Source organism: Procambarus clarkii, chromosome 66, assembly GCF_040958095.1.
Source record: "Procambarus clarkii isolate CNS0578487 chromosome 66, FALCON_Pclarkii_2.0, whole genome shotgun sequence".
Lineage (NCBI taxonomy): Eukaryota > Metazoa > Arthropoda > Malacostraca > Decapoda > Cambaridae > Procambarus > Procambarus clarkii.
In genome coordinates this window covers 16613237-16637809 of record NC_091215.1, presented here as the reverse complement: position 1 = coordinate 16637809, position 24573 = coordinate 16613237, and the positions used below count along the sequence as shown (strand labels likewise).

The 24573-nt window shown below is 43.1% G+C and overlaps 1 protein-coding gene across 1 annotated transcript in view; it reads right to left on the bottom strand.

The window, feature by feature from the left end:
- LOC123769137 (protein unc-13 homolog 4B) overlaps positions 1-24573 on the bottom strand; it is a 441599-nt gene that overhangs the window by 170246 nt on the left and 246780 nt on the right. The window contains exon 11 of the mRNA XM_069309818.1: positions 9297-9476. Coding sequence (XP_069165919.1) covers positions 9297-9476 — 180 coding nt within the window. The remainder of the gene's footprint in view (positions 1-9296; positions 9477-24573) is intronic.

The following is a 24573-nucleotide window of genomic DNA, read 5'->3' as shown; positions in this document are numbered from 1 at the left end:
ATGACATGACGAAGCACAGGGGAAGAAGCCCACCCCTGCCAGCCCTGAACCCTCCCCCCAAGGGGGAGAAGCCTGTCCACGGTTGCCACCAGAGGCCGGAAGACAACCAAAAGCGCCCACTAACTGCGGGACCATGAGAGAGTCAACAGAGCAAGCTGCTCACCCCAGTGTCCCCGTCAACAGAGAAGGGAACAGAGCCCCTTCCGAAAGAAAAATACACATGCACATATACACATGTATACATATGTATATACACATACACATACACACAAGGTATGTTACACGTCATACTACTGACGGCAAGACCGTCAGTAGTTTCAGAGCGTTATATGACAAAGAGTGCTGGGAAGATGGGACACCACGATCATAGCTCTCATCCTGTAACTACACTTAGGTAATTACACACACATACATGTGAAAAGAAAATTACAAGTCGCCGACCAGTGGGCAGAGAGCACCACGCCGGCCAGGCAAAGAAGGCACAAAACTGCATCGAAAGGCCCACCTCGACAGCAACACCTCAAAGTCCCAGCACGACCACAACATGTGCCAAGACCCAAAAAGATCAGTCTGCAAGCCAGGAAGACCCCGGAACCCCAGAAGACAGAACTTGTTCACACACGAGGAAACAAAGCCCCCTGAACCCACAAAGGGGGCCCAAGAGGAAGAAACCTCCTGGAACGAAACCAAAGAACCCAAAGGAACCTGGAATTGAACCAGGGGGGAGCCCAAACCACCCATTTGCCAGCAGAGATACACCACAGAAACGGCAAAGCACAGCCCCCAGACAGAACCCCCAGGGAAACAGGTCAAAACAGACCGAAAACCGAGGGACAAGGTGTGGGAGCAAGCATAACAGACAGGGACACTGAGCCCAAACCTAAGGGCCCAGACCCAAAACAGACAAAACGGAAAATCCGGTGTAAAATCAACACTCAAACATTCCCAGAGGAACAGGAAATGGGCAGAAAACACCAGAAAAGCAATGAAACGACAACAGGAGAATAAAACCCCTGAAAAAGGTGAAAAACTCACCCAAGACGCTCGCTCGTACACCCAGGACGCATGTAAACAAACCGCAACGCTGCCCTGGTGGCCACGCTGGGAAACCGGCAGAAGAAAATGGCCACCAGAACAGAGGGCTGTGACCGACACAAAAGATACGAAAACACGCCAGCAAAAGTGGGAAGCAAGCAGACTGGATGGGCGAAAAACTCCGCCCAAAAGCAGAAAACCCAGGCATGGACAAACCGCCCCAGAACGGCTAGCAGGCATCCCCCACAGCCCCGGGAACCTGCAACAGACGCCCCAGGGCAGAGCCGTCCTCCAAGTCCTTCGCCCTTAAAGAAAAGGAAGGGTCCATGGGAAAGGCAACAAGAAAAGGGCCACTGGTAAGCCCCAGAAGCCTTGGCAGGAGGAACAGGCTTGAAAACCTCCGTCCCCAACCCGAACGGGGCAGCCCCCGAAAACCGCCCTGAGTCTCGGCCCCAACTAAACCCCGCACCAACCCTGAAACCCACAGACGGTCCGGAGCTGGGAACAAGGAGGGAAAGGGGTGAACAGCACCTAACCAAAACAAGGCGGCCCCAGGGCATCCGAGTGGGAAACCAACCTAGCATGTTGCAGCAACCTAACCTAGCTTGCAACACGGATGCCGCCTGCACTCTGAACAGTAATAACATCAGGAGAGTACTGGAGAACAATGCAGAGAGTCTCTCGCAAAACTCTGGGTCAAGGTGTCAGTGACCCAACAGGCAACATGACGGAGGTAAAAGTGACGACTGACACCCACAGACAAGGGCACAGCAACCAACGATCCAGTACAAGACGGGTTGGAACCCAGAAAACACATTCAATGGTCCACCGAGCCCAGACAGGGGTTTCCAGGGCCCGTAGGCTGACTGCTACGGGAAGCCCGGGCAAGGTGTTGCTAACCGGTTAAGAAACCCAAAAAACAAGGGGGTAGAGGACAACACTGAAAACCCCTGCGACGTGTACAATCACGGGGGCCTAGCAGAGGGCCACCAAACACTATAGCCACACTAGGCAGACCCCCACCAGGCAAATGAAAATAAAAACAAAAGAAAACCCCCGCAAAAGTACACTGTCTCCAGAGGCAACAGGAACCGGTCGCCACTTAGGTGGCAAGTCGCAGCAACACCTTGCCGCCCTAACCAGCACAATACCAGTTCCTTCCCAGGGCCAAACAAGGGCCCCAAGCCCCAGCTGGCCCCAAGGGCGAGGCAAATGCTGAGCAGCAAGAACCTCTATGGGAATTGTTCCCGAACGCCCCAGGGAAGATAACCCTGTCACGCAGGGGCAGTACTCACAGGGCGCTTAGGGAAGGAAGCCCCTAAGCGCATGTAGCCCCGGCACTGATGAGGTACTCCTGGCCACCGCACAACACAACACACGGCAGTGAACGCCACACAAGGTAAACACCGCCTAGGAAACTGAGGCCAGAGAAGCGTCTATCCTGGTTGACATTAGCTTACGAACTGATGCTAGGCAGCCGGTGCGGTAGGTCCAGGGCTCCCCCCTCCCCCTGTCAGGGGCGGGGAGGGCTGCGCAGACGATCGGCACGGCAGTATAGTGTGATGTTTGCTTGTTTGCTCGTTTCCTTGGGATTGTAGGGAGTTTCTACCTCTCTGTTCGGTTTTTTGTTTTAGTTTTTTACCATGTGGGGTTTGTTTTGTTATGCTTACCTTTCTGGGTGCCTAACCCTGGTTGATGGCAGATAAGGAAAACCTCAACCACAAGGGGGATGTCCAGCGCCATTGCTCCCTGAAACCTCTCTAAAGTGGCCAGGTTCTGGCGCTGGTCCCTGGTAGGTCTGAACTCCTTAGCTAATGTCCTGGTCTAATATAACACACATTAGCTCGATAAGTTCCAGGGAGCCGTAGGGGCTCCCCATAGAAAACATAATTTTAATTTGAAATATACTAATTTTATAAGAAAATTCAACATAAATAGAGGGCAGTAAAGCTCCGATAAGCCAGCGTCGTGATTGGCTAAATCTTCAAGATAAAGAATGTTGCCTGCTCTCTGAGTGGTCAAACGAAACACAGTAGTGATCTCTTTCGGCAAGAATCTTCTTATCGCATACTTAGGAACCTTCGTAGCAAACCTACTTATGAAGAAATACATGGAGCTTCGTGAATCTAGGTCCTTTTTTTATTTTATTTTATTTTATTTATTTATATACAAAAAGGTATATTGGGTTTGTGAGGATACATAGCATGGTATTTACAATCTTATAAAGCCACTAGTACGTGCAGCGTTTTGGGCAGGTCCTTTATCTAACAGATAATTTTAAGTAGGTAAATTCAAGCAGAATTAATAAAATTATAATAGATTCATTGCAAGAAAAAATAAAAATAAAATGGTAGAGATTAGTAGGTATATTAACCCTCAAACCGCTAGGGGCCCAAATGGAATTCACACCCACAGGCGCAACAAAAAAACAAAATAAAAAAAATTCTTTCGTCTTATAGAAGTGTTCATTTTTGTTCCCTGATCACGGAAAAAATAACAAAAAAATCGTAGGTGGCATATTTTAGCTGCAATAGGGTAGGGAAGTGTGGCAAAAAAGGGGCATTGACAGAGCCTTCGCCAGACGAGGTCTACTCCGCCCGAGCTGTCAGACAGCAGTTGCCACAAATATATTATTACCTAATTATTTCAATGTCTCTGATTTTTTCTTAGTTTTTTGCAGTAATATTATTCCATACAGTGAATTGTGGTATATTTAAATTATAAAATGTGTGAACCATCGCTGTACTCAAAATTATGGTGTGCATATTAGCGATTCAATTACAGTGGTACCTCGCATAACGATTGCCCCAAAAGACGAATATTTTGGGTAACGAACGGCCCGATCGGTGTGAAATCGTCCCGTATGATGAACGCTGGTTTGAGTAACGTCAACACCACATGGTAGGGTTGCGCTGCTTCTTGCACATTCTTAGACGCCTCCCACAATGCACATAAATTACGTTGTTCTTGTTTAAAGATGCTAATGATGCTGGGATATAAAAGGGTGACTGCTGAGATGTTGCAAAGCATTGACGTTTTTGTAGGAAAAAAGAAATGAAATGTCTGATATACAACAAATGTCAAAAAAGTTCGTTCGGTGTTCGGCAGGTAGGCTGCTCCATTATAACAATCTTTCTTTGTTTCAAATGTGTTCCATTTGTTTTTTATTTGTCATTTACGTCTCAATAATGGAGAAGCCAACCTTACATACACTGAATAAACCATTATGACATTTTCCTTTCTTCAAATGTGTTCAATATTTTTTTTTCATTTGTCTTATAGCAAAAGGTTCGTTCGGTGGTCGGCAGGTAGGCTGCTCCATGTTTCTTACGTACAAAAAACGTAAATAATAAAAAAATGAAGAATTTTGAAAACCAGTACAAATGTCAAAAAGGTTCGTTCGGTGGTCTACAAGTCGACTACTCCATGTTTCTTAAAAAAAAAAAAAAAAAAAGAAACGAAAAATAAAAGAACTGTTGAAACAATTTGAAAAATGGACAAATGTCATAAAGGTTCGTTCAGTGTTTGTCGGGTAGGCTGCTCCATTATTGAGACGTAAGTAACAAATACAAAACAAATAGAACACATTTGAAACAAAGAAAGATTGTCATAATGGAGCAGCCTACCCAACAAACACTGAACGAACCTTTTGCTATAACGAATATGAAAGATAAGGGCTGCTGGCTGGGTTAGTAGTGCATGAGCAACCATTTGTAGCACACGTGCCTCTGGCTCTCAAACACCTGTCCCACACGGTGTTGAAAGACTGTACTCAGTCAGTGCAATTCAGACCCTATTGTTTGAAGAACATAAGGGTCATAACATTGGTGAAGCTAGGCGCAATAAGGGCTTAACACAACGGTCGGATGCCTGTGATACAGCACCTATGAGGATGATACAGCGAGCGTATCCAGGTGTAGCTCTGAGCCCCACCCTTGCCATCTCTAATGTATATAGATGATACATAGATGAATCGTTTTCTGCGTTCAGTGATGATGCATCTGATACAAGTAGCATAGATGAACAGTGTTAGCGGCTTCCATGGTGGTGGTGTTCATTGATATTTTTAAGAATACCTGAATCTTTTCCTGACTGATGGACACTCTTTGAGGCTAGCTGAATCTCTTCCTGACTGATGAACACTCTTTGAGGCTAGCTGAATCTCTTCCTGTGTGGGACCTTACAAAGCGATCTTTTCAAGACTACCTTACAAATTGAGCTTTTCCTATAATCGTTTCAATACTACTTTATGCTTTACAAGCTTGGCTACATACCACCTACAAGTACTAAAGCCAAGGGTGCACGCGAGTGCATTATTTGCAAGCACACAGAACGATGAAACAGGAAACAAAAATCTATCTGTAGCTGGTGCAAGGAGAGCAAAGTCGCGCTGTGTACCATGGACTACTTCGTTGACTATTATGCACATCCAAAGTACTGAGTGTGTAATACAGTGTGTTACTGTGTAAATAGTATGTGAAACTGTACATATTGTAATATTAGAGAATTTTTACCACGTAATATTGTGACAATAAACATTTATTTTGGACACATTACTGACACATGTATCACAGTTTCATGGAAAATTATGAACATTCTACTGTATACATATTGTAAAGGTCACAAATATGCATCATATACGATAAAAGAAACAAATAAAACTGCATTGGAAATGCATAGAAAAAATATTTGAAAATATATTTGTGGCAACACGTGGTGCTTGAATGGCCTGCGCGACCGTGTCTGGGAGCTTCACACTCGGGCGACCAGCCCCTGATGACGTCACAGCGCACCTTGTCCATGCCCTCACAGCCAAAGTAAGTGGAATTTGGTAATTATTTTTACATAGACATGTTCAGGGACGGTAATTTATCATTTTACAAAGAAAAATTATATTTTGGGGAACATTTGATGTCCTGCACACTGGGGAATTTCACAATAAACACAGTGCATCACACTGGTTACATGGGGGACACTCGTTTTGTATGACGTCCGTTTCACATGACGAACATGGAACGGATTAAATTCGTTATGCGAGGTACCACTGTATTATGTTCATAAAACAATAAACAAATAGTTTTGCTGTTGTTACACTATATACACAGGTTATATATAAGTATCTGCATGTTTTGTACACCATAACGAACTACTAAGTTGGTCTTGTGAGTCAAAAAGCAACGAGGAGTGACCACCAAACACCAGCGAGCCACTCACTGCCACTCCCTCCCTCCCTCAACACCACCTCACTCACCCTCATTCACCTCCCACAATACTGTTTTTGTATTTATTCACTATACACAGACATTATATATACGTATTTACATGTTTTGTTCACCATAACTGTACATCTAAGCTTGTATGGTGAGTAAAGGCACAAAGACGTTTCTACTCACACAGTCAGCTGATCGGCGGCCGCCCTCAAGGCGAGACGCACTAATATTTGTCCTCCAACAATATTGTTTGTGGTGTTATTACGCTATATACACACATTATATATAAGTATCTACCTGTTTTATTCCCCATACCTGTACAAATTAGCTGGTATAGTGCCCAAAGACCATAGTGGCCATCAGTAAACACCATGCCAAGTCGTGCAGACTATGCTCCTCCCTCACCAAAATGGCGGCTCCCAACCTTCTCCTCTCGCTGTTATCTCACACTATACACACGTTATATATAAGTATCTACATTTGTGTTCACCATAGCGAACCACTAAGCTGGTATGGTGAGTGCAGTCAATAAATGGTGGCCACACACAGTCAGAAGACGACGCCACAACCCTCCCTCCCACAGCCTTACTCCTCCCTCCATGGAGCACAGCGCTAAATATCACCACAATCCTGCTATTATCAGAATCCTGGTCAGTTTTATCACAGTCAGGGTGCTTCAGTAATACTATCATTGCTAAATAATAGCAGTATCATTTATATTATGGTATTTGTAGGCGATGCTGTGGTCACAAGCTGAACAGCGGTGCTGTGAGCTCGTGCTGTGTGCGTCAGCCTTGGTGGCTTGCTCAATACTGACGCTATAACACCCAAGAATGTTGGCCTGGATTTTTTTTCTAGGTGGCATCTGGCAACTATCAGTCGTGGCTGTACTATAGCTGCCCCATCCCAGGCGGGGCATTTAAATTATAGCGCTAGACACGAAATCATATATAAATGATGTGCGCGGTTTCGGTTTTGTCACTGATATCATTTATACATGATATGCGCGGTTTGAGGGTTAAAGCACATTGGTAGCTCCGATTGATTACACTGACAGCTTGATTGGTAATTTAGACATGATTAATAGGCACCATACAGCAAATTGATAGTGCGTATTAGAAGACAGCAATGATCACAATGGTAAAGTTGTTTGGATTAGGTACATAAAGATTGGGAGATTGGGTAGCACTAGATACATTGCAATTTTAAAGCAAAAAGGTAGGAAACTATGAAGATGAAATTAGGTACTTTTTAGTTTTGTTTTGAATGATGCAAAAGTTGGACAGCTTTTCAATTTATTAGGGTGCGAGTTCCACACACTAGGTCCCTTTATTTGCATAGTGTGTTTACACAGATTAAGTTTGACTCTGGGGGATATCAAAGAGATATTTATTTCTAGTGTGGTGATTATGGGTCCTATTACATCTGTCCTGAACAAAATAAGTATATGGAGCACCACTTGGCAAATGGAATTTAATGTGAATAAATGCCATATTATGGAATGTGGAATTGGAGAACAGAGACCCCACACAACCTATAAATTATGTGTAATTACCTAAGTGTAATTATACATATTATGGTCACATGGTATATGTGAGAAATTTTTAAAGAATTCTGATAAAGAAAGAGATCTAGGTGTGGTTCTAGATAGAAAACTGTCACTTGAGGACCACATAAAGAATATTGTGCGAGGAGCCTATGCCATGCTTTCAAACTTCAGAATTGCTTTTAAATACATGGATGGCGATATACTAAAGAAATTGTTCACGACTTTTGTTAGGCTAAAGCTAGAATATGCAGCGGTTGTGTGGTGCCCATATCTTAAGAAGCACATCAACAAACTGGAAAAGGTGCAAAGACATGCTATTAAGTGGCTCCCAGAACTGAAGGGCAAGAGCTACGAGGAGAGGTTAGAGGCATTAAATATGCCAAAACTAGAAGACAGAAGAAGAAGAAGAGGTGATATGATCACTACATACAAAATAGTAACAGGAATTGATAAAATCGATAGGGAAGATTTCCTGAGACCTGGAACTTTAAGAACAAAAGGTCATAGATTTAAACTAGCTAAACACAGATGCCGAAGAAATATAAGAAAATTCACTTTCGCAAACAGAGTGGTAGACGGATGGAACAAGTTAGGTTAGAAGGCGGTGGAGGCCAAGACCGTCAGTAGTTTCAAATGTTATATGACAAAGAGTGCTGGGAAGACGGGACACCACGAGCGTAGCTCTCATCCTGTAACTACACTTAGGTAATTACACTTAGGTAATTACACACAGTCAAAGACAACACCACCACCCTCCCTCCCACAGCATTACTCCTCCTTCCATGGAGCACAGTGCTAAATATCACCACAATCCTGCTATTATCAGAACCAGTTTTATCAGTCAGGGGTCTTCTGTAATAATATCACCGGTAAATAATAGCAAGAACATGTATATTATGGCATTTTTAGGCGATGCTGTGGTCATAAGCTGAACAGCAGTGCTGTGAGCTCATGCTGCATGCATCAGGCTTGGTAGCTCACTCAATACTGAGCCCCCTCGCACCCGGGAATTTGGCCCACGATTTAAAAAAAAAATGGTATCTGTTTACAAGAGCCCTGATGAAGATGTGGTGAATCCCGTGTATCCACGGGCTGTTTAAATCTTGTGCAGTACTCCAAAACATCATATAATGCCGAGCGCAAGTTACTGCAAGTCACTCAATGCATCATATGATGTTTTGTGCAACTAAAGGGTTAATCGAGTGGATACTGTATTGTAGCATTTAACTTTCTAAGTATTACTTGTTATTTTTTAAAGTTATACCAATTTGTGGCTTGCATCATTTTTTTTTTTAAATTTTGTGATGATCTTTGTTGCTAGCTGTGACCAGTAATATTATTATTATTTTCATTATTACTATTTTATTATAATATTGCATTGATGCAGTTATCGACTTTTAGGCTATCATTTGAAGTAAAACAATACCAAAACTGCCTCATTGATAATAATATGCAAATCAAATTTTATTATTTGCAGAAATATATAAATTGTTAATAGTTACCTCTGCAGGAAGGAAAACAGACTTAAGTGCATCCTCTTCCCGAAATTTTGCGTCAAGTTTAGCAATAACTAGCTTGGTGTAGTGAGTACCCAACCCACATAGGTCCTGAAGGAGTTGACTGGCGACTTTATCTCCTTCCACTTCATAAGGCCATGCTAATTTCTGCCATAAACCTTTTATCTGAAAATATATACAATGGTATTTAATGTGCTATGTTTCCCAATGAAAGTTAGAAATGTAGTTACCTATGTGTAGTTAGTTACATGATAAAAGATATGCTTGTTGTGTCCAATCACCTCAGTACTCCCTGTCATATCACGCTTTGAAACTACTAATGGTTTTGCCCTCCACCCACCTTCTCACTTAACTTTGTTCCAACAATCTACTACTCTGTTTGCAAAAGTCAACTTTATAATATTTTCTGGGGGGAGCCCTGTCAGCTCCCTGGAGCTATCCAGGCTAAATGGATATGTATAACTTTCTGGCATCAGTCAATGAGCATGGAGTTCTTGCCTACCGGGAACCATGAGCCAGAACCTGGCCGGGGGGGCCAGGTTCTGCCTCAAGCAATGAGGCAGAACCTGCATGAGGAGCAATAGCCTGTAAACCCCCGTGTGGTTGGGAGCATTCTATGTCTGCCATTGACCGGATCTAGCACCCAGAAAGGTAGGCGCCCCATAACAAACCCCTATTCTGGTGAAACTATTGCTACTGAAAGCCAAACGAGTGGACAGAACTCCCTAAACAAAAATTAGCAAATGAACACAATGTCATCATATAATAATAATAATAATAATAATAATAATAATAATAATAATAAATAATAATAAATGTTTATTTAGGTAAGGTACATACATACAAGAGATTTTACAAAGTTTGTTGGATTAATAGATATATCACAGCGCCACTATCTGCGCAACCCCCCCCTCCCCGGGAGGGAGGAAGGGAGAGCCCCAGACTGCCATGCTGGCGATCCACACTTCAGTTCTCAGGCTGATGTGCTACTGGTGTGGTCTTGTGCCTCTAGCTCAAACGATTTGTCTCAGATTCTGTTCCTTGTGGTGTGGACTGTTTCTACTGGTGGTGTGTGAGCCAGGATTAATATTCTTCGGTACTCGGGCATGCACCTAGGGGCCACCTTCTCTAGGTGCCCTGTAAGTACCACCTTTGGGGCTTGGGGCCACCTTCCACGGGTCTCCTCGGGATCTACCTCCACCGTGTCTTTTATTGTTTGGTACTTGGTTGCCCTTGGATTCAACTGGGGTCTTTGATGGCCATGTTTGCCTCTGGGTAGGAGGTAGTTTTCATCACCGGTAGAGGTGCGGGGTACTGCACAGCTAGTTTCCACCTCTTACAGCAACTGGCACTGTTCCATCTAGGTACATTGTCCTCTTGCAGGCTTTTGCCTTTGGTTTTTTTCTGCCTGGTGAGGGGAGGGGGTCTGCCTTGGTAGTTGCCCCTTCTATGTTGGGGTGTATATATCTATCTTTATAAATGTTCTCAGTTTTTGTGTGGTTGGTGGCACCCCTTGCTTGGCCTCCGTGAGTGAACACGTCCCAGGGGTTCAGCTATTAGCAGATTGTTTGGTAGTCATGGGCACCAGTTTGCAGTACCCTGCCTGGGCTTCCCTTAGCGTGTTAATAAGGCTAAGAGCCCTGCGAAACTCCAAGGGGGCTCCATGGTCTGATGGATGTGACCCTTGAGTCCCCTCTCGCTACGTGCGACTCAGAAGGTGGCTCTGTCCCCTTGTCTCTGGGAGACAATCACCGGTTGTGCCTCCGTCATGCTATCTACTGGGTCGGAGATTATTTTGTCCCGAAATCATGCGACATTTGTTGCCTGTACGAGCTCTGATTCATCCAAGATACTGATCATAATATGAGGGTGCAAGAGGCAGCTGCATTGCATACTAGGTTTGGGTTGTTGCAACGTGCTAGGTTAGTTGCTTCCACAGATGCCCCGAGACTGCCGCATTTCGGTTTTAGGACCAGGACTTGGTGGTGGGATTCACTTTGGCTCTGGTTCTGTCCTCCCTCCCTTGTCCTTCCCCTTCTGTTGTCCATCCAGTTCCTCCCTCCCCTTGCTTCCGGCTCCGAAGGGTCTGAAGCTTTTGGAGACCATGCAGGGTTTAGTTGGTGTTAAGAACCGGGCAGTCTCCGGGGAGTCCCCTTCCAGGGTTACCTTGATGTTACCTTGAGGTGCTTCCGGGGCTTAGCGTTCCCGCGGCCCGGTCGTCGACCAGGCCTCCTAGTTGCCGGACTGATCAACCAGGCTGTTGGACGCGGCTGCTCGCAGCCTGACGTATGAGTCACAGCCTGGTTGATCAGGTATCCTTTGGAGGTGCTTATCCAGTTCTCTCTTGGACACTGTGAGGGGTTGGCCAGTTATGCCCCTTATGTGTAGTGGAAGCGTGTTGAACAGTCTCGGACCTCTGATGTTGATAGAGTTCTCTCTCAGAGTACTCAGGGTGGCGGCGGAGGCATTCAAACCTGATCCTCCTGCTGAAGATTCTGGGTCTGACCAGTCGACTCCCTTCATTCCTGCTTTTCAGTTGCTCCTGCCTTTTCTTTAGAGGCATGGGGGGGAGGGTGGAGGACGGCTCGGCCCCGGATCCTCGGGGTGTGGTTCCTGGGGCCGAGGAGGAGTTGACTTGGGGTTCTTGGGCTCCATTGGACCCCGCTTGGGTTTTTGTACCCTCGGAGCGGGGCTTGGTGTTACAGGGTGTGGAGTTCTCTTTTGCTCCCTCCTTGTACGAGTTAGATTTGGCATCTACCCTTCACCGGGTTTGGTTCCGTGGCACAGACAGTTCTTCGGTTCTATCTTGCCAGAGGTTTCTGGCTTTCTGAGTCCAGTCACAGTGGGTGCGGAAAGCCTTTGCAGCTTACCTCCTGCGCGACCGGGATTTTGCTTTCGTGAGGGATCCACGTTCCTTCATGTATGGATGTTCGTGTCTTTACTGGGTTCATTACGAAGTTCCGGAGTTGACCTGGTTAGCGGACTGCCCTTTCTTCTCTTTGGAAGCATTACCTTCGGTGGTGTGTAATTACCCAAGTGTAGTTACAGGATGAGAGCTACGCTTGTGGTGTCCCGTCTTCCCAGCACCCTTTGTCATATAATGCTTTGAAACTACTGACGGTTTTGGCCTCCACCACCTTCTCACTTAACTTGTTTCAACCGTCTACCACTCTGTTTGCGAAAGTGAATTTTCTTATATTTCTTCGGCATCTTTGTTTTGTTAGTTTAAATCTATCACCTCTTGTTCTTGAAGTTCCAGGTCTCAGGAAATCTTCCCTGTCAATTTTGTCAATTCCTGTTACTATTTTGTAAGTAGTGATCATATCACCTCTTTTTTCTTCTGTCTTCTAGTTTTTGCATATTTAATGTTTCTAACCTCTCCTCGTAACTCTTACCCTTCAGTTCTGGGAGCCACTTAGTAGCATGTCTTTGCACCTTTTCCAGTTTGTTAATGTGCTTCTTAACCCTTATGTTGCTAAGCGCTATTTGCCCATTCTCACCCCCACAGTCACATAAAAAAAATATCTTCTAAACCTGTTAACCAACGTGCTGCGCCGAGTTTATTGTGAAATTTCCCTGGTGCGCATGAAATAAAGTACAGTGGCACCTCGATTAAAGAGCGGCTCTATTTACGAGCATTTCCAGTAATGAGCAAGCCACTCACAGCAAATGTGTCTCTATTGACGAGCTTCACCTCTATTAATGAGCAAAACCACATGGTGCTTCCTAGCGTCTCGCGGGTTCTAGCAAATTCTCGGACGCCTCCGACCCCAGTGTTGTTGTTGTATCGTGCATGACAAGCATCCCTCTGCATTTATTTGTGCTTTTCTTTGTTTTTTTGTGGTTTTGTGACTACAATTTGTAATGCACGATGTCACCAAAGAAGCTGCTTGCTAAAGATAGTGTTGTCGAGATGAAGAAAGGCACAATTACTGTGGATTTGAAGAAGGAAATTAAAGCAAAGCACGAGCGTGGTGTCTGTGTGACTGATCTCACAAAAGAGTATGGCAGGGCCTCATCAACAATTTGCACCATTAGTAAGGGGATGAGGAGGTAAAGGAGGATGCTGCCTCTTCCAGTGAGATCAGGGAAGTGTTGGGAATGTTTGAAAAGGTGACCGCATTCTTGGAAAAACTGCCCTGATAAAGCAGTATCAACCCGGTGTCTGAACATGTTTAATGACAATTTGCTGTCTTGTTTTAGGAACATCCTAAAACAAAGACAAAAGCAATTGTCAATAGATACGTTCTTTGCAAAAGTAGAGAAAAGAAGAGCCAGTGATAGTGAACCACAACCCGGTCCCAGTGGGGTGAAATTCCCAAGAAGAGAGAGCCCGCCTGACTCGGAGGTGGATTCTCCTTCCACACCATAACCCCTCTCCATCTTCCCACCTCCCCATCGTCTCCCTCAAGCCAGCAACGACTCTTCATAAGGTAAAGTAAACAATGAAAACAGTACAACAAAACATTTATAATTACATGTGCAGTATTATATTTACATAAAAAAATGTCATACAAGTATGGATGTTTTTGGGAGTGGAATGGATTAAATTTAATTCCTTTATTTTAAATGGGGAAATTTGTTTCTTAAGACAAGTTTTCCACATAATGAGCTCCATGCCGAGAACGAATTAAATTCGTTAATAGAGGTGCCACTGTATTCCCCAAAAATCTTTTTTCTTCGTAAAATGTTAAATTCCATTCCCTGAACATGTCTATGTAAAAATAAATACCAAATTCCATTTACTTTGGCTGTAGGGACGTGGACAAGGTGCGCTGTGACGTCATCAAGGCCTGGTCGCCCGTACGTGAACCGCCCAGACACGGTCACACGGGCCATTCAAGCACCGGGTGTTGCCACAAACATATTTTCAATTATTTGTTTTATGTATTTCCAATGTGGTTTTATTTGTTTTTTTTATTGCATATTATGCATATTTGTGTCCTTTACAATATGTATGCAGTATGATGACCAGACCACACACTAGAATGTGAAGGGACGACGACGTTTCGGTCCGTCCTCGACCATTCTCAAGTCGATTGTGATGAGGAAGTAGAGACAGACAATAAATAGGCACAAGAGATGAGGAGCAAAGTAAGGTGTAGTAGAGGGGTTAGTAGTAGGAACTGCAGAGGGCCTATTGGCCCATACGAGGCAGTTCCTATTATAACCACCGAAAGAGAAGGAGAAAATAATGAGAAGAGGAAAACGAGGGAACGTAGGAGAAGGCAATGAACAGAAAAAAGAGAGAAAAGAGAAAGACAGGAAAGAGAAAGAAAGGTAAATGGAGAGGGTAAGCTTATGTGAGGTCACGTTTGTTAGAAAGATTAGAGCAGTTGAGTATATACTGTGAAAGGGAAGAGTCCACAGCAACAAAGCCAGGACTCAAGTTCATGTTGGGTACATTGTGTATTAGAGCCGACTCAACAAGACAGCAGTCTGTGTAGAGTAGTAGCATGTACATTCACTTCTTTTCCTACCATCTGCCTTCTGTTAACAAAAGTGGCCTCGTCTCTCTCTTCCTCCGCGTTCTACGCATCAGCGACCCTCAGTTTCTTGATTCTGAAATTGCCCTTATCTACAAATCATTCTCTCGCCTTGGTTACCCTTTGCATTTCATCAACTGTGCCTACTCTCAAGCTAAACGAAATTTCTTTCATCCTAAACTTGCTTCCAACACTAGTAGCACTGTACTATGCCTTGCCTTCATATCTGAACTCAAAACTTTTACCAATACTTTTCGTCCTCTTGACATTAAGCTCGCCTTTCGTCAAACTAACACACTTCGTAGCAATCTAGTTCACACTGCTCCTCCTGCTTCTAATGCTGCTGGTGTCTACTCTATTTCCTGTTCGTCTTGTCCTCTCCAATACTTTGGCGAAACTGGCCGTACACTGAATGACAGACTTAAAGAACACAAAAGAAGTGTTAAGTCTGCAGACACTAACAATGCTCTCTTCTGCCATGTGAGGGATTCTAATCATCCCATTAATTGGTCTTCCTCCAAAATAATCTTTCCTGCCTCTACTCTACACAGACGCTGTCTTGTTGAATCGGCTCTAATACACAATGTACCCAACATGAACTTGAGTCCTGGCTTTGTTGCTGTGGACTCTTCCCTTTCACAGTATATACTCAAATGCTCTAATCTTTCTAACAAACGTGAGCTTACATAAGCTTACCCATTCCATTTCCCTTTCTTTCTCTTTCCTATCTTCCTCTTTTCTCTCTTTTTTCTGTTCATTGCCTTCTCCTACGTTCCCTCGTTTTCCTCTTCTCATTATTTTCTCCTTCTCTTTCGGGGGTTATAATAGGAACTGCCTCGTATGGGCCAATAGGCCCTCTGCAGTTCCTACTACTAACCCCTCTACTACACCTTACTTTGCTCCTCATCTCTCGTGCCTATTTATTGTCTGTCTCTACTTCCTCATCACAATCGACTTGAGAATGGTCGAGGACGGACCGAAACGTCGTTGTCCCTTTACATTCTAGTGTGTGGTCTGGTCATCATACTTTAGCCACGTTATTGTGACTCATTGCCTGCATATGTATGTAGTAGAACGTTTATAATGTTCCATGGAACTGTGATACATGTGTCAGTAATGTGTCCACAATAAATGTTTATTGTCGCAATATTACCAGTTAAAAATTCACTAAAATTACAATATGTACAGTTTTACACACTATTTACACAGTAAAACACTGTAAGATCATAGCAAGAGCGGATAACGATAGTTCACGACTGTTGATAGTCGGCGTCTTCAACTTGAAATTCATAGATAGGGAAGCATGTGAAGCTAAAACAGAAGATTTCTGGACCTGTAAATTTGTAGACTTCATCCTGGAAACATTCTTGTATCAACATGTTAAACAAGTAACGAGGATGAGGGAAGGGGACATTCCCTCCATGCCAGATTTGATATTTACCAGGAAGGAGAAAGAAATATTTGACATTCAGTACCTTCCTCCCTTGGGTAAAAGTGACCATGTCTTTTTGGGAATAAAGTATGCAATGTGTTATAATCTGGAAGAAAATATGACAGTCGATGCAATTGAAAAACCTGACTTTAGGAGAGGACATTATGGCAACCTTAGAAAAATTTTTAGTGAGTATAATTGGACAGATTTGTTGCTAGGCAAGGAAGTGAATGAGATGTATGTCAGGTTTTGTGAAATATATGATAAAGGCACAAAAAAATTTATACCAAAACAGAGAAGCAGAACTAGGAAACAGGATTGGTTCAACAGAAAGTGCGAGAGGACCAGAGACCAAAAGACACAAAAATGGAATCAATACAGGAAGAGGCCGAACCCCTAAAACATACCAGCGATACAAAGATGCGAGAAACAACTACACGGCAGTGAGGAGAGAGGCAGAAAGAAATTTTGAAAAAGGGATTGCAGACAAATGTAAAACAGAAACTGGTCTATTCTATAAATTCATAAACAATAAATTGCAGGTAAAGGATAATATTCAGAGGTTGAAAATAGGAAATAGATTCACGGAAAATGAAAAGGAAATGTGTGAAACATTAAACGAAACGTTCCAAAGTGTGTTTGTACAAAATGAAATCTTCAGGGAACCAGATACAATAAGAATTCCAGAGATCAACATAGAGCACATAGAGGTGTCTAAAGACGAAGTGGAAAAAATGCTCAAGGAGCTAAATAAGAACAAAGCAGTTGGTCCAGATGGAGTTTCACCATGGGTTCTGAGAGAATGTGCACCCGAGCTCAGCATTCCTCTTCAACTGATTTTTCAGGCATCCCTGTTTACAGGAGTTGTAGCTGATGTGTGGAAAAAGGCTAACATAGTTCAAATCTACAAAAGTGGAAGCAGGGAAGACCCCCTTAATTATTGACCAGTATCATTGACAAATGTAATAGTCAAAATATTGGAAAAAATAATTAAATCTTATTAAATGGGTAGAACACCTGGAGAGAAATGATATAATATCAGACAGACAGTATGGTTTTCGATCTGGAAGATCCTGTGTATCGAATTTACTCAGTTTCTATGATCGAGCCACAGAGATATTACAGGAAAGAGATGGTTGGGTTGACTGCATCTATCTGGACCTAAAAAAGGCTTTCGACAGAGTTCCACATAAGAGGTTGTTCTGGAAACTGGAAAATATTGGAGGGGTGACAGGTAAGCTTCTACCATGGATGGAAAATTTTCTGATAGAAAAATGAGGGCAGTAATCAGAGGCAATGTATCGGACTGGAGAAATGTCACAAGTGGAGTACCACAGGGCTCAGTTCTTGCACCAGTGATGTCTATTGTCTACATAAATTATCTACCAGTTGGTATACAGAATTATATGAACATGTTTGCTGATGATGCTAAGATAATTGGAAGGACAAGAAACTTAGACGATTGTCAGCCCCTTCAAGATGACCTGGACAAAATAAGTATATGGAGCCCCACTTGGCAAATGGAATTTAATGTTAATAAATGCCATGTTATGGAATGTGGAATAGGAGAACATAGACCTCACACAACCTATATATTATGTGAGAAATCTTTAAAGAATTCTGATAAAGAAAGAGATCTAGGGGTGGTTCTAGATAGAAAACTATCACCTGAGGACCACATAAAGAATATTGTGTGAGGAGCCTATGCCACGCTTTCTAACTTCAGAATTGCTTTTAAATACATGGATGGCGATATACAGAGCACCACTTGGTTTCCGAACTTTAGTTATCCGAAACTTCCAGTTTCCCGATTGGGGTTGGGGAGTCATGCTACCCGAACAAAGTTCGGGTAGGAAGGGGTCCGCCAAGCGTCACGCTGGTTTGTTGTGGTGGGTGGGAGATGGTCCAGTTTGCCCGCTGTGACTTCACAAATTCACGGCCTATTATTCCTATTATTTTGAATTGCCATAAGGCTGGAATGTTCATTCTGTGCTTTTGTTTTACATATCTGCACAATCAAGAAACATCTGTGCACCATGTTGGCTCCAAATGCACGCATTGCATCAGTGATGGCTGACTGGTGGGTGGATGGACGATGGAGTTTAGGTGGGAGGCAGTATGAATGAGGGGGGGGGGGGAGAATCAGTGAGAGAGGGGGAGAGAGAGATGCTAGGAGGGAGGGGGAGGTAGGGAGAGATGTTAGGAGGTAGGGAGAGATGCTAAGAGGGAGGGGGAGGTAGGGAGAGATGCTAGGAGGTAGGCAGGAAGGGATGGAAGTAGTGAGAATTAGGGAGGGAAAGGCAGGCTGGCAGGCACAGGCAGGCAGGCACAGGCAGGCAGGCACAGGCAGGCAGGCACAGGCAGGCAGGCACAGGCAGGCAGGCAGGCGCAGCAGGGAGTGAGTGGTAGTCACGCGGTTGAACCGCGTGACCTTGAGAGATGGGATGTAGGGGGGCGGGTGGTTTGTTGGTGGTGGGGGCGAGACCGGCTCATTCCCGAAGATAAGCCTAACACACACTACCCGTTAGCATGATGGCAGGGAGGGAGGCAGGCTGGCTGGAAAGGAGGCAGGCAGGCTGGGAAGGAGGCAGGCAGGCAGGCAGGCAGGCAGGCTTGCAGGCTGGGAAGGAGGCAGGCAGGCAGGCAGGCTTGCAGGCTGGGAAGGAGGCAGGCAGGCAGGCAGGCTTGCAGGCTGGGAAGGAGGCAGGCAGGCTTGCAGGCTGGGAAGGAGGCAGGCAGGCTTGCAGGCTGGGAAGGAGGCAGGCAGGCTTGCAGGCTGGGAAGGAGGCAGGCAGGCTTGCAGGCTGGGAAGGAGGCAGGCAGGCAGGCAGGCTTGCAGGCTGGGAAGGAGGCAGGCAGGCTTGCAGGCTGGGAAGGAGGCAGGCAGGCAGGCAGGCTTGCAGGCTGGGAAGGAGGCAGGCAGGCTTGCAGGCTGGGAAGGAGGCAGGCAGGCAGGCAGGAAGCGATATATGGGTGTTGAAGTGAACCATGAACCACGTGACCTTTGAGTGTGTGTGTGTGTGTATGGGTTTGGGGTGGGGGGAGAGGGGGAGGTGTATCGGTGGTGGGGGAGGGACCGGCTGACTCCGTAAGCCTAACCACACTCCACAGACCTGTGACCCAGATTTGTTTCTTAAATGTACAGTACATCATCGTATATTTTAGGCAGGATGTGCCTGCAGGCTGGCAGGAAACATCCAGAGGATGTTTGCCAGACGTCATAATAATCAGTTAGGAACAATTAAGGACTTTTATAAAGCGGATCAGGACTTCACTTATTGGTGAGTACAAACAAAACACAGTCGCATTTACGCTATGAACCTGTCGATTTTTTCCCCTAGAGTTTTTTCGTAAATTTTTTTCGGAAAAATTTCTTTTTACATTTCTAGTTTATTTTTTCCCCTCTATTTCTCGTATACGAACTTACATGTTAACCGACGGGTCTCGTCCCCAAGGGGTTCGGAAACCAAGTGGTGCTCTGTACTAAAGAAATTGTTCACGACTTTTGTTAGGCCAAAGCTAGAATATGCAGCGGTTGTGTGGTGCCCATATCTTAAGAAGCACATCAACAAACTGGAAAAGGTGCAACGACATGCTACTAAGTGGCTCCCAGGACTGAAGGGCAAGAGCTACGAGGAGAGGTTAGAGGCATTAAATATGCCAAAACTAGAAGACAGAAGAAAAAGAGGTGATATGATCACTACATACAAAATAGTAACAGGAATTGATAAAATCAATAGGGAAGATTTCCTGAGACCTGGAACTTCAAGAACAAGAGGTCATAGATTTAAACTAGCTAAACACAAATGCCAAAGAAATATAAGAAAATTCACTTTCGTAAACAGAGTGGTAGATGGTTGGAACAAGTTAGGTGAGAAGGTGGTGGAGGCCAAGACCATCAGTAGTTTCAAAGTGTTATATGACAAAGAGTGCTGGGAAGACGGGACACCATGAGCGTAGCTCTCATCCTGTAACTACACTTAGGTAATTAAAAAAATTACTCAGTACTTCGGAAGTGAGTAATAATCAACGAAGTAGTCTATAGTGCACAGCGCGACTTCCCTCTCAGTGCACCAGGTACAGATAAATTTTCGGTTCCTGTTTCTTCATTCTGTGTGCTTGCAAATAACGCACTCACGTACACCCTTGGCTTTAGTACTTGTAGGTTGCATGTAGCCAAGCTTGTAAAGCATAAGGTAGTATTGAAAAGATTATTGGAAAAGATCAATTACCCCTCCTTACCCCTTACCTACCTACCTTACCCCTTACCTCCTTACCTACCTTACCCCTCTGTTGTCAACCCATGTCTGTTTTTTTTTTTTAAACAATGCTGTTTGAATGTAATTGTCTGTAATAATTTGTAATTGTATTTGTGTTGCTTTTTCAGCCATGTTCCCCCGTCTTTTACCTCTATTTTTATTTGTTCTCAACACATTTTATTCTTTATACCCATTAGTATTAAGCTTTAGTCATTAATGTTTTTCCTGCCTGAAACACTTTGTGTAATAGTGGCTTTAGGCATTGTATGTACTAGCTCTATCTATTAATCCAACAAACTTTGTAAAAGCTCTTGTATGTATGTACCTTACCTAAATAAACATTTATTTATTTATTTATTTATTAATTTGTAAGGTAGTCTTGAAAAGATCGCTTTGTATGGTCCCACACAGAAAGAGATTCAGCTAGCCTCAAAGAGTGTCCGTAAGTCAGGAAGAGATTCAGGTATTTTGAAAATATCTATGGAAAACACCACCATGGGAGCCACTAACACTGTTCATCTATGCTACTTGTATCAAATAAATAAATAAATAAATATGTTTATTCAGGTAAAGTACATACATACAAGTGATGTTACATTAATGGATTGATATATAGATAGAGCTAGTACATACAATGCCTAAAGCCACTATTACGCAATGCATTTCGGGCAAGAAAAACATTAATATCTAGAACTTAATACTAATTGAGCATAAAGAATAAAAAGTGTTGAGAACAAATACAAATAAAGATAAAAAAAAAAGGGGGAACATGACTGAAAAAGCAGCACAATTACAATAGGTTAACAGTGTTGATTAAAAAAAAAAAATAACAGACATGGGTTGACAATAGAGGAGTGAGGTAGGTTTCAGGGAATTTATTAGGTAGTGTTTAGTTTTTATCTTAAACTGGTTGAGAGAGGTACAGTCTTTAACATGGTTGGGAAGGTCATTCCACATTCTGGGTCCCTTGATTTGTAGAGCATTTCTAGTTTGATTAAGTCGTACTCTAGGTATATCAAAACTGTATTTATTTCTGGTGTGGTGCTCATGGGTTCTGTTACAACCTTCAATGAAGCTTTTGAGGTCAGGATTGACATTACAGTTCAGCGTTTTATATATGTATAATACACAAGAGAGAATGTGCAGTGACTTAATATCTAACATATTCAGAGATTTGAGTAAGGGTACCGAGTGATGTCTGGGGCCAGAGTTGGATATTGTCCTAATAGTAGCTTTGTGTTGGGTAATAAGAGGACGTAAATGATTTTGGGTAGTAGAACCCCAAGCACAAATACCATAGTTTAAATACCAGATACATCATCACTGAATGCAGATTATGATTCATCTATGTATCATCTAAATAAATTGGAGATAGCATAGGATTGCAAGGGTGATGCTCAGAGCTACAACTGGATATGCTTGCTGTATCGTCCTCATAGGTGCTATGTCACTTGCATCCGACCTTTGTGTTAGGTCCTTACTGCGCCTAGCTTCACCAATATTATGACCTTTATGTTCATCAAACAATAAGGTTTGAATTTCACCGACAGAGCGTTATCTTTCAACACCGCGTCGGACAGGTGTTTGGGAGCCAGAGGCGCGTGCGCCACACATGGTTGCTCATTCAGTACTAACTCAGCCAGCAGGCCTAGGGTATTCTGGGAATTTTTTCCAAGATGACTGCCTCTCACTTGAGGTCCTAAGAGTTCATTTCGTACACAACCAACCTCGTACACATTTAGAATTGGTACCGAAAAATCAAAAAGAGTTTTCTCGGATGGCGCAGTTTCTCGCCGATCGAGCATACTCGGTTGGCGCAGTTAAGTGGTCAATTTGTGTTCCCTGATCATGTAAATAATAATAAAAAAATCGTAGGTGGCATATTTTGCCCACTATAGGGCGGGGAAGTCTGGCAAAAAAGAGGCACTGACTCAGTGTACGTCCGAGGCAGTCTGCTCAGCCCCAGCTGTCAGGCAGGAGTGGCCACAAAGAGATAATTACCTAATTATTTCAATGTCTCTGATTTTTCTTTGTTTTTTGCTGTATTATTATTCAATAGTGTGTAGTGTGATATATTTATATAATAAGATGTGTGAATCATCGCTGTACTCAAAATTATGGTGAGCATATTATTGATTCAATTATTGTGTTCATAAATAAATATAATATATTTATAATATATTCATAAAAACAAATATAATAAATACTTTGTCAGTTATTACACTATATACACAAGTTATATATATATGTATCTGAATGTTTTATTCACCATAACAAACCACTAAGTGGATACTGCAAGTCAAAAAGCAGCGAGGTGTGGCCACCAGACAGTATGGTTTTCAATCTGAAAGATCCTGTGTATCAAATTTACTCAGTTTCTATGGTCGAACAACAGAGATATTACAGGAAAGAGATGGTTGGGTTGACTGCATCTATCTGGACCTCAAAAAGGCTTTCGACAGTGTTCCACATAAGAGGTTGTTCAGGAAACTGGAAAATATTGAAGGGGTGACAGGTAAGCTTCTATCATGGATGAAAAATATTCTGATAGAAAAATGAGGGCAGTGATCAGAGGCAATGTATCGGACTGGAGAAATGTTACAAGTGGAGTACCACAGGGTTCAGTTCTTGCACCAGTGATGTTTATTGTCTACATAAATGATCTACCAGTTGGTATACAGAATTATATGAACATGTTTGCTGATGATGCTAAGATAATAGGAAGGATAAGAAACTTAGATGATTGTCATGCCCTTCAAGATGACCTGGACAAAATAAGTATATGGAGCACCACTTGGCAAATGGAATTTAATGTTAATAAATGCCATGTTATGGAATGTGGAATAGGAGAACATAGACCTCACACAACCTATATATTATGTGAGAAATCTTTAAAGAATTCTGATAAAGAAAGAGATCTAGGGGTGGTTCTAGATAGAAAACTATCACCTGAGGACCACATAAAGAATATTGTGCGAAGAGTCTATGCCATGCTTTCTAACTTCAGAATTGCTTTTAAATACATGGATGGCGATATACTAAAGAAATTGTTCACGACTTTTGTTAGGCCAAAGCTAGAATATGCAGCGGTTGTGTGGTGCCCATATCTTAAGAAGCACATCAACAAACTGGAAAAGGTGCAACGACATGCTACTAAGTGGCTCCCAGGACTGAAGGGCAAGAGCTACGAGGAGAGGTTAGAGGCATTAAATATGCCAAAACTAGAAGACAGAAGAAAAAGAGGTGATATGATCACTACATACAAAATAGTAACAGGAATTGATAAAATCAATAGGGAAGATTTCCTGAGACCTGGAACTTCAAGAACAAGAGGTCATAGATTTAAACTAGCTAAACACAAATGCCAAAGAAATATAAGAAAATTCACTTTCGTAAACAGAGTGGTAGATGGTTGGAACAAGTTAGGTGAGAAGGTGGTGGAGGCCAAGACCATCAGTAGTTTCAAAGTGTTATATGACAAAGAGTGCTGGGAAGACGGGACACCATGAGCGTAGCTCTCATCCTGTAACTACACTTAGGTAATTAAAAAAATTACTCAGTACTTCGGAAGTGAGTAATAATCAACGAAGTAGTCTATAGTGCACAGCGCGACTTCCCTCTCAGTGCACCAGGTACAGATAAATTTTCGGTTCCTGTTTCTTCATTCTGTGTGCTTGCAAATAACGCACTCACGTACACCCTTGGCTTTAGTACTTGTAGGTTGCATGTAGCCAAGCTTGTAAAGCATAAGGTAGTATTGAAAAGATTATTGGAAAAGATCAATTACCCCTCCTTACCCCTTACCTACCTACCTTACCCCTTACCTCCTTACCTACCTTACCCCTCTGTTGTCAACCCATGTCTGTTTTTTTTTTTTAAACAATGCTGTTTGAATGTAATTGTCTGTAATAATTTGTAATTGTATTTGTGTTGCTTTTTCAGCCATGTTCCCCCGTCTTTTACCTCTATTTTTATTTGTTCTCAACACATTTTATTCTTTATACCCATTAGTATTAAGCTTTAGTCATTAATGTTTTTCCTGCCTGAAACACTTTGTGTAATAGTGGCTTTAGGCATTGTATGTA